This window comes from Armigeres subalbatus, chromosome 3 (genome assembly GCF_024139115.2).
Source record: "Armigeres subalbatus isolate Guangzhou_Male chromosome 3, GZ_Asu_2, whole genome shotgun sequence".
Lineage (NCBI taxonomy): Eukaryota > Metazoa > Arthropoda > Insecta > Diptera > Culicidae > Armigeres > Armigeres subalbatus.
Window position 1 is genome coordinate 184,780,917 of NC_085141.1, and position 17,573 is coordinate 184,798,489.

General features: G+C 41.9%; 1 protein-coding gene across 3 annotated transcripts in view; it reads left to right on the forward strand.

Annotated features, from left to right (window-relative positions):
- LOC134228156 (L-threonine ammonia-lyase-like) overlaps positions 1–17,573 on the forward strand; it is a 53,994-nt gene that overhangs the window by 18,984 nt on the left and 17,437 nt on the right. For all 3 annotated transcript variants that reach the window (XM_062709937.1, XM_062709936.1, XM_062709938.1), the window contains exons 5-7: positions 16,620–16,856; positions 17,016–17,308; positions 17,398–17,490. In XM_062709937.1, coding sequence (XP_062565921.1) covers positions 16,620–16,856; positions 17,016–17,308; positions 17,398–17,490 — 623 coding nt within the window. The remainder of the gene's footprint in view (positions 1–16,619; positions 16,857–17,015; positions 17,309–17,397; positions 17,491–17,573) is intronic.

Sequence of the window (17,573 nt, forward strand, 5' to 3'; positions counted from 1 at the left end):
CGGAGGAATTCCTGGAGGAACTTCCGGAGGAATTCCTGGAGGAGCTTCGGAGGAATTCCTGGAGGAACTTCCGGAGGAATTCCTGGAGGAACTTCCGGAGGAATTCCTGGAGGAACTTCCGGAGGAATTCCTGGAGGAACTTCCGGAGGAATTCCTGGAGGAATTCCTGGAGGAACTTCCGGAGGAATTCCTGGAGGAACTTCCGGAGGAATTCCTGGAGGAATTCCTGGAGGAACTTCCGGAGGAATTCCTGGAGGAACTTCGTGGAGGAATTCGTGGAGGAATTCCTGGAGGAACTTCCGGAGGAATTCCTGGAGGAACTTCCGGAGGAATTCCTGGAGGAACTTCCGGAGGAACTCCTGGAGGAACTTCCGGAGTAATTCCTGGAGGAACTTCGGAGGAATTCCTGGAGGAACTCGGAGGAATTCCTGGAGGAACTTCCGGAGGAATTCCTGGAGGAACTTCCGGAGGAATTCCTGGAGGAACTTCGGAGGAATTCCTGGAGGAACTTCGGAGGAATTCCTGGAGGAACTTCAGAGGAATTCCTGGAAGAGCTTCCGGAGGAATTCCTGGAGGAACTTCCGGAGGAATTCCTGGAGGAACTTTCGGAGGAATTCCTGGAGGAACTTCTGGAGGAATTCCTGGAGGAACTTCCGGAGGAATTCCTGGAGGAACTTCCGGAGGAATTCCTGGAGGAACTTCCGGAGGAATTCCTGGAGGAACTTCCGGAGGAATTCCTGGAGGAACTTCCGGAGGAATTCCTGGAGGAACTTCCGGAGGAATTCCTGGAGGAACTTCCGGAGGAATTCCTGGAGGAACTTCCGGAGGAATTCCTGGAGGAACTTCCGGAGGAATTCCTGGAGGAACTTCGGAGGAATTCCTGGAGGAACTTCCGGAGGAATTCCTGGAGGAACTTCGGAGGAATTCCTGGAGGAACTTCCGGAGGAATTCCTGGAGGAACTTCCGGAGGAATTCCTGGAGGAACTTCCGGAGGAATTCCTGGAGGAACTTCCGGAGGAATTCCTGGAGGAACTTCGGAGGAATTCCTGGAGGAACTTCCGGAGGAATTCCTGGAGGAACTTCGGAGGAATTCCTGGAGGAACTTCCGGAGGAATTCCTGGAGGAACTTCGGAGGAATTCCTGGAGGAACTTCCGGAGGAATTCCTGGAGGAACTTCCGGAGGAATTCCTGGAGGAACTTCCGGAGGAATTCCTGGAGGAACTTCCGGAGGAATTCCTGGAGGAACTTCCGGAGGAATTCCTGGAGGAACTTCCGGAGGAATTCCTGGAGGAACTTCCGGAGGAATTCCTGGAGGAACTTCCGGAGGAATTCCTGGAGGAACTTCCGGAGGAATTCCTGGAGGAACTTCGGAGGAATTCCTGGAGGAACTTCCGGAGGAATTCCTGGAGGAACTTCCGGAGGAATTCCTGGAGGAACTTCCGGAGGAATTCCTGGAGGAACTTCCGGAGGAATTCCTGGAGGAACTTCCGGAGGAATTCCTGGAGGAACTTCGGAGGAATTCCTGGAGGAACTTCCGGAGGAATTCCTGGAGGAACTTCCGGAGGAATTCCTGGAGGAACTTCCGGAGGAATTCCTGGAGGAACTTCCGGAGGAATTCCTGGAGGAACTTCCGGAGGAATTCCTGGAGGAACTTCCGGAGGAATTCCTGGAGGAACTTCCGGAGGAATTCCTGGAGGAACTTCCGGAGGAATTCCTGGAGGAACTTCCGGAGGAATTCCTGGAGGAACTTCCGGAGGAATTCCTGGAGGAACTTCCGGAGGAATTCCTGGAGGAACTTCCGGAGGAATTCTTGGAGGAACTTCCGGAGGAATTCCTGGAGGAACTTCCGGAGGAATTCCTGGAGGAACTTCCGGAGGAATTCCTGAAGGAGGAATTCTTGGAGGAACTTCCAGAAGAGCTTTCGGAGGAATTCTTGGAGGAACTTCCAGAGAAATTCCTGAAGAAAGTACCGAAGAAATTGCTGGAGGAACTTTTAGTAGAATTACTGGAGAAGTTTACGGGAAAGCTTTTGAAAGCTTCCGAAAAAAATCCGCAGAAGTTTTTGCATGAAATTAGCCCACGTCGTCTCACGTCGCCGCTGCTGGCTGAAAATGGTCTATCACGCCGCCGGCTATAAAATTTCAATCGGCGCGCAAGTCTAGTTCAGAGCCATGCGATCGATCTTCTTGATGCTGCTGAACGCTGTCTGGAGAACGCGAAGTGGAAAATTATTAAATTAATATAAGTAAAAACCACCGGGTGAGCATTGTGATCAGTTTATCTCGTGGCGCAAAAAAAAGGAGGTAAATTATTTATGCTTGGTAAGAACCTAAGAACAGAGCGCGTTGTTTCGGTAGGAAAACGCGCGATCCTTTCCAGTATACAGAAGCCACCAAGCGAACATTGTATAGAATACGTGTTATAGATTATCAAACGAAGCACATTGATTTCGCGTAGTATTGATCTGGAGCACGGTTTTCGTCTCCGTGTCTTAGAAAAAACTTCATTCACAATAAATATTTTGTTGCTTACCAAGGCGAGTTCCCATGATTTACCTCCTCAACTAACCGACTATTCCTTTCCAGTTGCGCTCACAAAGATGCAGAGAATTCCTCGGCCCCTTCTTCTTGTAGCTATGGGTACCATGCTTATTATACTTCTAATTACAAACGTTTTTACTCGTTCTCGTCCATAGCGTGAGGTACTAACAGGTTCACGAACTAGTTCCATTTTCCGTATTTTATTTTATCATTTTTTGTCGCTTTACGTATAGCTTTAAGTTACATAGCTCTATGATAATATTTTGGACAATTACTTACACAATTCAAGCCTTCGCAGTTTAAATTAATCTTCATCACATAAAAGGAGACATGGCGAAAGATTCAATTTTCCGAGAACAATCGCCTCTTGCAAAAATTAGTCTTATATTTATCTGTAGTCCAGTTTAGGATCAGATTTCGACGAAACGAATGAGACTGCTGATTAGTCTGATGTACACACACCTGGAGCCTATATTCCACACAATGAAGCAACAGCTGATGCCGGCTGAACAAAAACGGAATTGTTATTGCCCCTGGATATAATGCTTTCCATTGAATCGTTCTTAGGCGGATCATGATTACAATGTGCGAACGCTAATGAGTTTTCTCCCCCTCATCCTCGGCGATGCCATGATAATCAATTTCCATTTATCCTTTTATTCGTGCGTAATGATATCAAAGCTTTAATATTAGAGTATTACGAATGAATGGCACGTTGTTACTTTTATGGCATCTGGTTGGATGGAGTGTTATTTATCATTGACTCACAAACAACCAGACAAGCATACCACGGGAAACATGGAATTTGGAGCAAAGTCGAACAAAATCGATGGTAAATATTTGAATCAAGTGGTGTAGGATGAAATGTTTCTGGAACTAATGACATTTTGTCTCTGATTACATAATATATTTTCGATAATGAAGACCTGTCGACTGAGATACTTGCAACAATGACTACACTACTCGAGCGGGCTTTTCCCTACTCCCAATAAAGATAAAGATAAAGAATGAGGATTTTTCGGCTTTACAGTTATTTTAGACTTCTCACCTCAAACGACAATTCATATCTATTACATGTTCTCTAAGAAAAGCTACAAATAAGACATATGATCTAACTGGTAAACACAGGGATTTATAAAGTCACTCGAAGCAACACTCTCGAAAGTTAGTTTTGCATCACATGAAAAGTGAGTAGACGTTTCACTTCTCAATTCGCATTACTCACTTTTCACAGAAGTAAAAAATGAAAAATTATTAACGAGAAGTGTGATACTAAGTGAAACTTTGTGGAAACCGGTTAAGAACCCCTGTAATGGTATCACCATAGGAGCAGTGGTCCTCAACACGGTTTCTCTTCAGGGTCGTTTTTCACTTCGATTCTCCCGGATATTCTTCCCTTATATTTGGTGGCAAGGCGGACATACAGCAACAAAATGGCGGAATACAAGATTTTCTTTAAAACAATAAAATTAACACAACAAAGTTAGGATTTAGCAGGCCATACACATTTAATTAAACTAATTTTTTTTTAAGTGCACTAATTTGGGCTATTATTTGGCCTTTATTTTTAGATTGAGCTCACCGTTGCGGCCGATGCAGGAACCGTTGGCATGCTTGATGGTCGTCTCAGTCGTCACAGGAACGTCTCCTCTTTTCTCTTCTTCTTCTTCTTCTTCTTCTTCTTCTTCTTTATCTCAATTCCTTTTCTTTGCTTCAGTCACATTCCCATAATTGACGAGGGAATCACTACACTGACGGTTTGGCTTTTATATAGCGTCAGCCACAGTTCCGAGTCCGGGGAGTGGTACAGATTTCGCGCGCACTATCAGTGGTCAGTCTCAAGCGAGCTAGCACCTTTAGAGACGAACAATCACAGATTTTTCGCAATACCACTAGTATTGTTCGCTCAACCACTTTTCATTGTCACTTGCACTGCAGTTCAAAATGTTCACCACTGCTCGCTTGAGTTTGATGGTACGTTGTATGGCCAACCGAAAAAACGCGACTAGGATTAACTTGAAAAATTGGTGCACATTCCTAGTCGTTTGTGGTGATATCCGTAATTGACCCGTACTAATTAGCTTATTTAGGTGTTTTAAATTTAGTGGTACTATAACTGTAATGTCACCTTTTAGTTCGTAAGTTTTAACACGTTTTAACTTTTAGCTTTTAAGTTTTCAAAACTGTTCTCTAACTTACGCGGAACTACTACGGTTAGTATTACAGGCGAACTATACCGCGAACCGTCACACCGTTCTTCACTCCTCCGGACTATGTTTAAAAAAAGAGGCCTCACCCTATTCGGGGAATGGTATTTATAGTTTTTTCCCACGGCATATGACTCGACAAAATTGAGCAATGACAATGACGAAACACAGCAATAGAAGACTACGACGCATACGATGATCTGATGATGGACGAACGACGATAACACAGGCACAAATCTTATATCTACGCTCACATATTGAGCTGGCTGATGTCCCATACTACTTTAAATATTCACTCCGACACTGGCTGCATGCTAAGCCTTAACAATTGAAAAGTCCCTAACACTTGTTTCCGCTTATCAATTTAAATAAACTTTTTAATAAATAAATAAATAAGAAATAAATAAACTTTTAATAAATAAATAAATAAGAAATAAATAAATAAATAAATGAATAAATAAATAAATATATAAATAAATAAACTTTTAATAATAAATATATAAATAAATAAATAAATAAATAAATAAATAAGAAATAAATAAACAAATAAATGAATAAATAAATAAATAAATAAATAAATAAATAAACTAAAGTTGGAGTGAACGAAACAAACAAAATAAATAATAAATCTAGAGACATCAACCAAAAGCTACTGAACACAAAATAAATATCACTCAAACACTACAAAAAGTGGAGACAGACATTTATTTAATATTCAGACATTTATGACAACACAAAACATTTATAACAATTTTTTTTCGAGCTAAACCACTAACTGGCCTTCCCACCAAATATTTAACTGTGACCCGAAAATGAACGGTCACAATCTTCCCGGAGTCGGGGTAAAAAAAAACAAAGTGTTTTTTTTCTTCCTGGATTTATCCTCACGAGATGCGACTACTGCTCTACCAGAACCAGTTACAATTTATCGAATGATTTTTCGTGCGGGGCAGAGGAGCTCTGTTCGATGAATTGTTTGATTCTAGTACAGTGAGCCTGTCCATCGGATGCGACTACTGCTCTACCAGATTCAGATTCAATTAGTTGAATGATTTGTCGTGGAATCCAGAGGAACTCTTTTCAACAAAATTGCATGAATCTAGTAGAGTGAGTCTGTCCACCGTTTTCATGGGTAGCACCAGGGAATTGTCAAAGTCAGAGGAATAGTGGATTTTAGTTGCTTCGATTGAATGGAGTGATTGTTCTATTGTGCGTCAGATTAAATGCGTTTATAGGCTACCGTCCCAGTTGTTGAGTTCAACTACAAACTAGAAATTCTCACCTCAACTTTTTTGCTGATTTTAAATTACTGTTGAGACCAAACTTTCAGCAACGTCTCTTTCAAAATTTTCCGTCACAAGCTTCGCCTTGGACAATAAACACTTATTACACTACCTCATTCATTCAAATTCATTCAGTCATCCCATTCATACTCCCCAACTCATTCACACTTTCTCATCCATTCACTCCACTTTTCATTCAAACTTGACTTATTAGCTAGAGTTACGAACTATCTTATGATGGTAGGGCGCCCTATAACTAGTTTGTCATATTGTCACTCTCCTAGGATAGAGTGACTATGACTATTTGTTTCATTGAATTGGAATTATAGTCACTCGAATCAAAATTTCCAAGTACTCGCTTGCTTACGCAAGTGAAGAAAGGTTGAAATAACGATGAATGATATAATTCCTTTAAAAGTGTATCCACTTTAATCCGACATGGACACGGTTGTGTACGTACTCAGTACACATACCTATTGCTCGTTTGTTTACGTTCGTATACTCTGAACTCAACGACTAAGACGACGACATAATAGACAAACAAACTGACGACTAATGTTTACGAAACAGTTTCTTTTCTATCTTTTGGTAAGTATTTATAATATTTTTCTTTAATTTGTTTTACTATTCAGGTACTATTCTTATAGGTTTACTAGGAAAGCTTGACGATGACAAACAAAATGAAATGAGCATGATTTTAGCACAGGACGAATGACGAATAACAATATTATTTTGATCCATATCCACTGTTTACCCTGGTTTGAGATGAACGGCTGGCCAAATGCCGATATTTTTCCCATTCATGTCTTCGAGTTCGTATGAAGACGAACCAATTTTATTTACAACGCGACAAGGGAGGAACTGAGAACCATATTTCGAATTATACTTTTCTGCAGCATTGGAGGGTTTCATGTTCTTTCGGTAAACAAGTTGACCAGTGACGAATGCCTTGGAAAATTGATGATGGCGAAGATTATAGTGACGACGAGACGTTTCGTGAGCTTTGTGGAGATTCTTACTTACAAGATCGTAAATACGAGTGAACATTTCCTTCCTTCTTTCAGTCTGTTGATCTGGGGAAAGATTGTCGTCTCGCCTAGTCAACTTATGGTCAGATCCGTTTCCGAAAGTTCGTGGCCATGTGTAACGAAATATGGGCTGAATCCAGTAGAAGCGTGTACACTGGTATTTAGAAGCATTTCGATTTCAGCAGTTCGAGTGTCCCAGAGCCGTTGATCCTCCTTAACGTATGTGCGGATAGCGCTATTTATTGTGCGATTGACTCTCTCCACAGGATTAGCCTGGGAGTGATAACGTGAATTGAGCCAATGCGCTATCTTGAATTGGTTCAGTAAGCCTTTGAACTCTCCGGAGGTAAAGCAACTGCCGTTATCGGTTATTATTATTTCTGGTGCCGAGTTTCGGAGGATCCACTGCTCCTTTAGTATCGAACAGAGACTCGAACTGCTGATGCTTCTTACTGGATGAATGAGGGTCCACTTAGAGAAATAGTCTACTACAACTAGTATATGTTGATTGCCCCGACGGCTACGAGGCAGCGGTCCGATGTAATCGGCAGATATTATCTGCCATGGACGGCTGGCAATCCTCATGTTGCCCATTTCAGGAGCAACTGGTCTAGATGCAGGTTTTACTTCCTTACAGGTTCCGCAATCCTGCACATACCTACGGATTTCCCCTGCCATCTTTGGCCAGTAATAACGTTGACGGATTCTGGCTAGTGTCCTCTCATAGCCAGGGTGGAGAGTGGCATCATGGCAGTCTTTGAGGATGCCAGGAATTTCACTGACTTGTGGTACAATTTTCCACTCAAATCGCGAATCGCAAGGATGATCATGAGACGATATAAATTTGAAAAGCTGGCCACCTTCAACCTTGAAATCCACATAATTATCTGGTTGGCTAGATACCTTGCTTACCATGGAAGAATACCAGGGGGAAACGGAGGATTCAATTACCGACACCAGACTTCTAGACAATGCGTCGGCGACGACATTGTCCTTACCTCTACGGTGTACAACCGTCATGTTGAATTGCTGTAGGTTCAGTGACCATCGACTGCACCTGGATCCGACCTTCCATTTGGTCTTCAAAATATGCGTCAGCGCTGAAGAATCAGTGACCAGCGTGAAATGATACCCCTCGATGTAGCCGCGAAAGGCATCGATTGCCATGATTGCAGCAAGCGCTTCTTTTTCTGCGGCGTGGTAATTCTTCTGCGGCGTCGTGAGTTTGTGCGAGAAGTACGAGATGACTCGCTCGCCGCCCTCATGTAGCTGCGTGAGAATTCCTGCCACAGCGACATCACTTGCGTCAGTTTGAATTACGAATTCCTTCGTGAAATCCGGGCTCTCCAAAATTGGAGAGGAAATCAGGAGTTCCTTGATCTGACAGAAGGCTTCTTCGGCGGCCTCGTTCCAGTGAATCACCTTTGACTTGGTTTTCAGTAAATCACTCAATGGAGCAGTCACTCCGCTGAAGTTCACGATGAATCTCCGGTAGTAGTTCACCATTCCTAGGAATCTCCGGAGCTTTGTAATTGTTGTTGGCCGCTCATATTCGACAATGGGGCGTATTTTGTCTGGATTAGTTCGCAGACCGTTAGTGCTCAACAGATATCCTAGGAATGGGACCTCAGAGACTACGAAGCGTGACTTCTCCAGATTAATGCTAAGGTTGGCTTGGCTTAGACGACGTGCAATTTCAGTGAGGAGCTGTACGTGATGCTCAAACGTTTCTGTGACCACGACGATATCGTCGAGGTACACAAAAACGTAAGGTTCCAGTATACCATGGCCAAGAACGCTATCCATTAGTCGAGCCAGAGTGGCGGGACTATTTATGAGACCAAATGGCATTCTGGTATACTGGAACAACCCTTTGCCCTGCACACTGAACGCTGTATATTTTCTCGATTGTGGATCGAGAGGGACTTGTAGAAAGGCCTCGGAAAGATCGATCGTCGAAAGGAATTTCGCTTTTGGGAGTTGGCCAAGAATACGTCCAGGGTGGGGCAAAGGGTATGCATCACGCACAGTTCGCTCATTGATTCTGCGCGCGTCTAAGCAAAGCCTTACCTTGTTTGGTTTGATTACTGGAACGCAATTGAGGGACCAATCCGAATTGCTCCTCTCGAGGATCCCAATGTCTAGCAGCCTTTGCAGTTCGACCGCCACCAGCTCTTGGGTTTTAGGCGACATGCAATAAGGAAACTGCCGAACGGGTGGTTGATTTTTCCATTCCTCTTTCAGAACTATTGTGTGTTGAGCTAGTGGAGTGAGAGTTAGACTGCCTTCTCGAGCAGGAAGAAATTTCTTCTTTACTTCTTCGATTAACCGCCTCTCCTCTTCAGATAGAGCGGGATCATTTGAACACTGTTCAAGGGTGGCAACGATTGCATCTTGTTCGTTCGAAAGCATGGTGGGTTGGATATGGAACTTTTTCCAAAAGTCCATTCCACATATGCAGTCGACGGACAGATTGGCGACCACGAGAGTAGGAACAATCCGGATCCTTCCCTGGACGAAAAATGGAAGGTGCGCTTGACCGAGGATCTGCAGTTGGTCTCCGCTGGCGGATCGAAGCGAAACACTACGTGGGGGTTTGTAGAGACGCTTGATATTCAATTTAATGTAGACTTTCTCACTTATTATTGTGAAATTACTACCGCTATCAAGCAGTGCGTGAATGTGGAAACCATAAATTCGGACTGACACATACGGACGGCTATCGTTCTCGTATGGGTACGTAATTTGACATATATCGGAGGTATCTGCGTACAGATGGGGTAAAGCTGACTCCCAGAAAGGCGGTGGAGTACGCTGATGGTTGGAATGAGAAATATTTACGCTTGTGGACCCTGCGGACGACGATTTTGGTGCGCGGCCGGTCCGTTTTTTAGACAATAAGGGCAGAAGTCCGTAGGGAAACCTCGAAGACCACACGTACCACAGAAAGTTCCACGGGGTTGTCTACACATAACCGTGTGATGGCCGAATCTACCGCAATTGTAGCATGTGTTGTCCGGTGGAGGAGAATGGTTATTCACTACCTCTTCCAGGGTAAGTGATGGGCGTTGCTGCGCCCTGGACGATCCTGCTACGGGGGAGCTAGAAGCGATATTCCGCATTTGAGCATTTGAAGACTCAGAGTGCTGATTGTTTGGACTTCGGGGCTTGGTGGTAGAGATATATGGAGGATTAGATGGACCGCGATTGTTCCTGTTTGGGTTAAACGGTACCGAAGACCCGACGCTCGCTGTCTGACTGGATCCATGAGATTCAGGCTGGCCGGACACGCTCTTTTGTTTCTTTTTCCCTCCTGTTTCTTTGTTGCTTACCGCTTGAACGGTTTTATCCGTGCCGAAGACTTTGTTGTAAGCGGAAAAGTTCAAAGCGTCGAGTTTCTGACCAGCCGCTACTAGGGTCTCCAAGTCAGCGATAGGGAGGAAGGTCATCTGTCGCTTGTAATCCATCCTCATATTTTGTTGAAGAATTTGCATCTTTTCCACGTCCGAAATTTGACCACTCATCGTGCGAAATAGCTTCTCCATCTCGAAATAGAATTCGTGGAACGACTCGTATTTCTGTTGACGTCTCTGATAGACTTTCATCTTAATCAGAGCGTCAAGATCAGGATGCATGTACGTTCTACGTAGTTCGAAAACGAGATGTTCCCAGTTCATGAGCCGACCAGTGGAACGCTGGGACATGTACCATTTCAACGCTGATCCAGTGAACAAGTGTACCGCAGACTCGAACAACTCTCTTTCCGAAATACACTCCGCTTGCGATAATGCCTGAACATGCTCCAGGAACTCATTCAATTTCAGACCTTGGTCATCCCCGCTGTACTTCGCTATGTTCCACTTGGAAACTGGCAAAGTATGGCGAGTTTGGTATGGCACTGAATATTGATGCACAGGATAGGGATTAGGAAATCGTGTTTGGCTAGGAACAGCTTGTGATGTTTGTGCGAACTGGGGGTGAAGGGAACTAATTGCTGGTCTGTTGGGATCTTGATTATTGGAAATCGGGAATGTTGTGTTCATAGGAGCATGGTTAAACGTATTGGCAGAGCTAGTTGCTAGCGATGCTGTCCTATGATTTTGACCGCAATGACTAACTGATGGAAAAGGAATTTGGGGGTGTGAATGAGGCCAGGAGAATGAACTAAGATGGTGGATGGGATTTTGATTATTTCCTCTGGAATGTTCTAAAGGCATAGCACCCTCAAGCGAAGTTTGAGTTCCCACATCCCTTCCGTTCCTGCGCTGTAGCTCAAATTCAAGATCTGCGATTCTGGCCTGCAGGGAGTGAATCCAGTCTAGATCGTCTTGACTTAAAACAGTCATACGACGAGTCGATGTGTTCTGTGTTTCGTCTGGATCTTTTTCACCCACCTGCGGTGTATCAAAACATTCCTCACTCCCTTCTAAATTCTCAGTTACTATCGTTGACTTATTGTGAAGTGATTTAGTGCACTCTGGCTGAAGAATACTCACCAACTCTACCAGCACATTTTGTAGATTGCTGTGGAGATTTGGTGAGTCTTTAGCTGAGCTCAAAATCACTACTATACGAGCTCCCACGTGGAGTAAACGAGCAAGATACAACTCCCTATCATTTTCACTGCTAATCATTCCCCATTTTGTTTTCAGTTCGGTGAATTTCTTCATGCATGTCTTGATTTCCTGTTTCACCTCACCTTTTACAACACCTACTGTACCAGTACCCGACGTTTCCTTTTCTTTCTTGAGACTGTCTCGTAGCCATTTTCTTTTCTGAGTCAAACTCAGATTGTCGTCTATTGCAATTGATCGAGATTCAAGCTCCCAATCGAGTTCATCAACTTCAAGAAAGTCTACTCGCATGGTATGATACCATCCAATTAGTAGTTCGCTAGCTTGGTCAAAAGTAGGACAAGCAAAAGCCATTTTTGCTTTCTTTATTAAATATGAAAAAATAACTTTTGCAATAAATAATAAGTGTAAATAAATAAATCTGTAATAAATAAATAAATAAGTTGTAAATAAACGTATCTAATAAATAAATAAATCTATAAACAACAAAAATAAATATGCAGAAATATGTTTACACTATAATAAATAATTAAATAAAAAGCATCTGAATAAATATATCACAGGAAACACACAAAAAAACACAAATAAAGTAGACTAACACTGTTGTTTCCTTTTGATAAATACGAAAATAATATAATTTAACACACTATTTACATTGAAAATAAAAAAAAAAAAGAATTTATTGCAAGTTGACAACTTGTAACACTTGAAATTGACGAAGTTCCAGATAAAGTACTCAACAATAAAGTGGCTTGAATTTTTAATTTGCAACTCAACTCAACACTTGAAACATGCAGCATTTACGTATTTGGTTATCATCACTCGCAACAATCCTCAATTTTTCAATCTTTGAGAACAAATTTTTGTCCACTTATTCCACCTGACGACCACGCGATTATTGAAATTAATTTAATTAATTGAAATTCTCCGGAGACCGATTAAAAAAAGGGTTTTATTTCAGGCCTTGAAAGAAAACACTTTTTTTTAACATTTAAATTTTTAACGTTGAGCGCCAATTGATACTAAGTGAAACTTTGTGGAAACCGGTTAAGAACCCCTGTAATGGTATCACCATAGGAGCAGTGGTCCTCAACACGGTTTCTCTTCAGGGTCGTTTTTCACTTCGATTCTCCCGGATATTCTTCCCTTATATTTGGTGGCAAGGCGGACATACAGCAACAAAATGGCGGAATACAAGATTTTCTTTAAAACAATAAAATTAACACAACAAAGTTAGGATTTAGCAGGCCATACACATTTAATTAAACTAATCTTTTTTTTTAAGTGCACTAATTTGGGCTATTATTTGGCCTTTATTTTTAGATTGAGCTCACCGTTGCGGCCGATGCAGGAACCGTTGGCATGCTTGATGGTCGTCTCAGTCGTCACAGGAACGTCTCCTCTTTTCTCTTCTTCTTCTTCTTCTTCTTCTTCTTCTTCTTCTTCTTTATCTCAATTCCTTTTCTTTGCTTCAGTCACATTCCCATAATTGACGAGGGAATCACTACACTGACGGTTTGGCTTTTATATAGCGTCAGCCACAGTTCCGAGTCCGGGGAGTGGTACAGATTTCGCGCGCACTATCAGTGGTCAGTCTCAAGCGAGCTAGCACCTTTAGAGACGAACAATCACAGATTTTTCGCAATACCACTAGTATTGTTCGCTCAACCACTTTTCATTGTCACTTGCACTGCAGTTCAAAATGTTCACCACTGCTCGCTTGAGTTTGATGGTACGTTGTATGGCCAACCGAAAAACGCGACTAGGATTAACTTGAAAATTGGTGCACATTCCTAGTCGTTTGTGGTGATATCCGTAATTGACCCGTACTAATTAGCTTATTTAGGTGTTTTAAATTTAGTGGTACTATAACTGTAATGTCACCTTTTAGTTCGTAAGTTTTAACACGTTTTAACTTTTAGCTTTTAAGTTTTCAAAACTGTTCTCTAACTTACGCGGAACTACTACGGTTAGTATTACAGGCGAACTATACCGCGAACCGTCACACCGTTCTTCACTCCTCCGGACTATGTTTAAAAAAAAGAGCCCTCACCCTATTCGGGGAATGGTATTTATAGTTTTTTCCCACGGCATATGACTCGACAAAATTGAGCAATGACAATGACGAAACACAGCAATAGAAGACTACGACGCATACGATGATCTGATGATGGACGAACGACGATAACACAGGCACAAATCTTATATCTACGCTCACATATTGAGCTGGCTGATGTCCCATACTACTTTAAATATTCACTCCGACACTGGCTGCATGCTAAGCCTTAACAATTGAAAAGTCCCTAACACTTGTTTCCGCTTATCAATTTAAATAAACTTTTTAATAAATAAATAAATAAGAAATAAATAAACTTTTTAATAAATAAATAAATAAGAAATAAATAAATAAATAAATGAATAAATAAATAAATATATAAATAAATAAACTTTTTAATAAATAAATAAGCAATAAATAAACTTTTTAATAAATAAATAAATAAGAAATAAATAAATAAATAAATGAATAAATAAATAAATAAATAAATAAATAAATAAACTAAAGTTGGAGTGAACGAAACAAACAAAATAAATAATAAATCTAGAGACATCAACCAAAAGCTACTGAACACAAAATAAATATCACTCAAACACTACAAAAAGTGGAGACAGACATTTATTTAATATTCAGACATTTATGACAACACAAAACATTTATAACAATTTTTTTTCGAGCTAAACCACTAACTGGCCTTCCCACCAAATATTTAACTGTGACCCGAAAATGAACGGTCACAAGTGAGACATCGCACTTCTCATTTCTGAATTTCGCACATCTCACTGTGAAAAATGAGTAGTACGCAATGAGACGTGAGACATCTCACTACTCACTACTACTTTTACAGTGAAAAATGAGAAATGAGAAGAAAGACATCTCTTTTCTCACTTCTCACTGTGAAAAGTGAGAAGTGAGAAATTATTAGTGGAAAGTGAGAGGTGTGACGTCTTAGTTCTCAATTCGCACTTCTATTTTCTCACTTCTTGCTGTGAGGCACATGTTCCACAAAGGTTGCTGCCACTTTCATGCGATCAGATTCAATTACATTGCGGTTATTGCAACCATTTTCGGTCAATCTGTGCTGCTTAGGTAAATTCTCACGCTCACTCTAAATGTGAATATGTACTTCACACATGTGGAAGCGTTGGTTTGGAATACAGTTAGTGAGTAGGAATTTGGGATTAGGGAATCTCGGGCTCATTCAGTAGCCGTTAAGTTGCGAAGGCCGACGGAGGTCCTTCGTAGCTTAGTTGGTTAAAAGCACTAGTCTAGCATACTGAGGGTCGTGGGTTCGAGTCTCATCGAAGGAGAGTGGTTACCTCTAATACATTTTCCAAATCAAAATCTTCCACATTGTGTACATATTCACATCTAAGTTTTCAAAAAAAGGTAAATTAATGTCTTAATGTCTTATTCTTCTTCTTCTTCTTCTTCTTCTTCATTGACTCTACATTCCAACAGGAACTTGGCCTGCTTTTCCAGTTATCAATCGAAAGCTTTTCTATGCCCACCATTGCATGAGTATGTATCTTGTGCGCAAGTACAATGGATACACTATGCCCAGGGAGTCGAGAATGTTTCCCACCCGAAAACATCCTAGACCGGACCAAGAATCGAACTCGTCATCTCCGGATTGGCAATCCTACGCTTCTGCTCGCAAGGCTACTGGAGATCCCTGTTTAAGTCGGGTGGTCCAATATACGGAAAAAAGGCAAAAAAATTTGATTAAATATATCAGGTATTGAATCCTATAGAGAAAGAGCAAGTCTCTCACTAATAATCTTTGTATACATATACGATATGTAGCATACCGCGAGAAACTTTTTTTCGCAAGCCTTCATGATAGAGGACTGATTCGGGATGTTATACCCCATGATAAATTTCTTTTAGAAAGCTCCAAATACGTGCATTTCAACGTGTTCTACACAGCTGTGCAGAAACCAATACGAGAGGAGCGAAAACAAAGCGAGAATCACCATTTTTCTGTGGGGGCTGCCTATCAGATTCATTTTTTTCGAACTTGTATACAAGTTTGATAAATTTGTTATCATGGCTTGTTATGATTCGGAACAGTTTTTGCCTCTCTTTTATCGTTGTTCGTTATCTATTGAGAGCAATTTCTGCAAACCCTGGAAAATATTATTATTATGCGCTTATGCGAAAATTCTGTTCTTTCGCTTTCCGACGGAATCAATTATTCTATGATTATATTTTAATGTATATCCATAAACACCTTCGAAGTAAATAATGTGCGTATTCGTAATATTCGTGGATCATCCAGTTATTTTGTAAGATTTAAAGTGTATCATTATATCGTTGCCACCCTTTAGATACTTATGTACACGGCTTTCGGTACGTCACGTTTGGATGACGCGCACTGAACAAACGACACGGGTAGGGTATAAAACAAACCTTCAATATAACGGACGCAGTGATTTATCCCGAACAAATAAAGAATATGTCAATAGTACATGTAAATTTGATTATCCACAATATGGACTTCTATTTCAATCTGATGGTGCATGCATCTTTTTTTCTAATTTAGTATGGATTGAAAAAAAATCTGTGACTGAATCGTGCGTGCAATGCACCTACCTCAAACAGTGAAAATAATATTTTTTCACGCTTTATCGAGGCGTTCATCATTATTACTACATTTTGTAGCATGGATGGCTGAGCTGACAAACTCACTGAATATAAATTGTTAAGCAATTGCAATGCGACCGAGAGTAAAAAAAAAGTTCGTACAAATATGGTGCCACCGAAATCCAAATATTCAGATCTGCTGAATACAGATGAAGCAGTTCCTATATCGTAGAAACCCGAACCGAGCTGTGCAAAGGATCGCTGCATATTCAATTCAATTTGGAGCACAATTCGTATAACAGAGCCCAAACTGAGATTGTTTTCCGTTATGACTTCCCTTTACAGGGTGTTGACATGGGTGAGGCAAAAAAGATTGCACTCAAAATGGCACACGAAACTGGACTGACGTACATCAACGGTTACGACCATCCACACATCATGGCCGGTCAGGGCACAATCGGACTGGAAATTGCGGAGCAAGTCAGCAACATCGATGCCGTTGTAGTTCCGGTCGGGGGCGGCGGGCTCATCGGGGGCGTTGCCACCGCCATTAAGAACTTGAGCCCGCAAACCAAAATCATTGTAAGTTTACCATATCGCATCGCACTGTGGTCCAGTGTGGTTGGTCATAAACCCAGACTGCATCCACGGTATTGAGTTCTGGCTTCTAGACTTGCCGCAAGGGCCACACTGCGATGCGATGGTTCGCCTGAGCTAAATCGTAATGATCGTAACTTGCAGGGTGTAGAATCAGAGAAGTGTCCCAGTTTCACGAGGGCACTGGAAAACAAAGCCCCGATATACACTCCCAACAAGGAAACGCTGGCCGATGGCTTGGCAGTGCCACAAGTCGGTTATAATGCATTCGCCACGACCGTACCGTTGCTGGACAAAATGATAGTGGTGAAGGAAGAGTGGATTGCTCTGGCCATTTTGCGATTAGTCGAGCTGGAGAAATGTGTTGTCGAGGGGGCAGGAGCTTCGGGATTAGCCGCAATCCTCGCTGGTCATTTGGACGAGTTCAAGGGAAAGAGGTAACAATTATTTTTCTCTTTATCGGGAGTGTTTCCCTGGTTTGCGGTTATAGGGGTTATAGTCATTCTTTCTGTGTTTGCTTTAATAGAGTCGTCTTGCTGGTGTGCGGCGGTAACATCGATACCACCATATTCGGACGCTGCTTGGAACGGGGTATGGCTGCTGAGGGTCGATTGCAACGGTAAAGTATTCGCCCTTTGGTGTGGCCAGATAGAAGTGGATATTGTGGGAGGACAGCTCCGTATTAACAAGCGCCACCTTGTT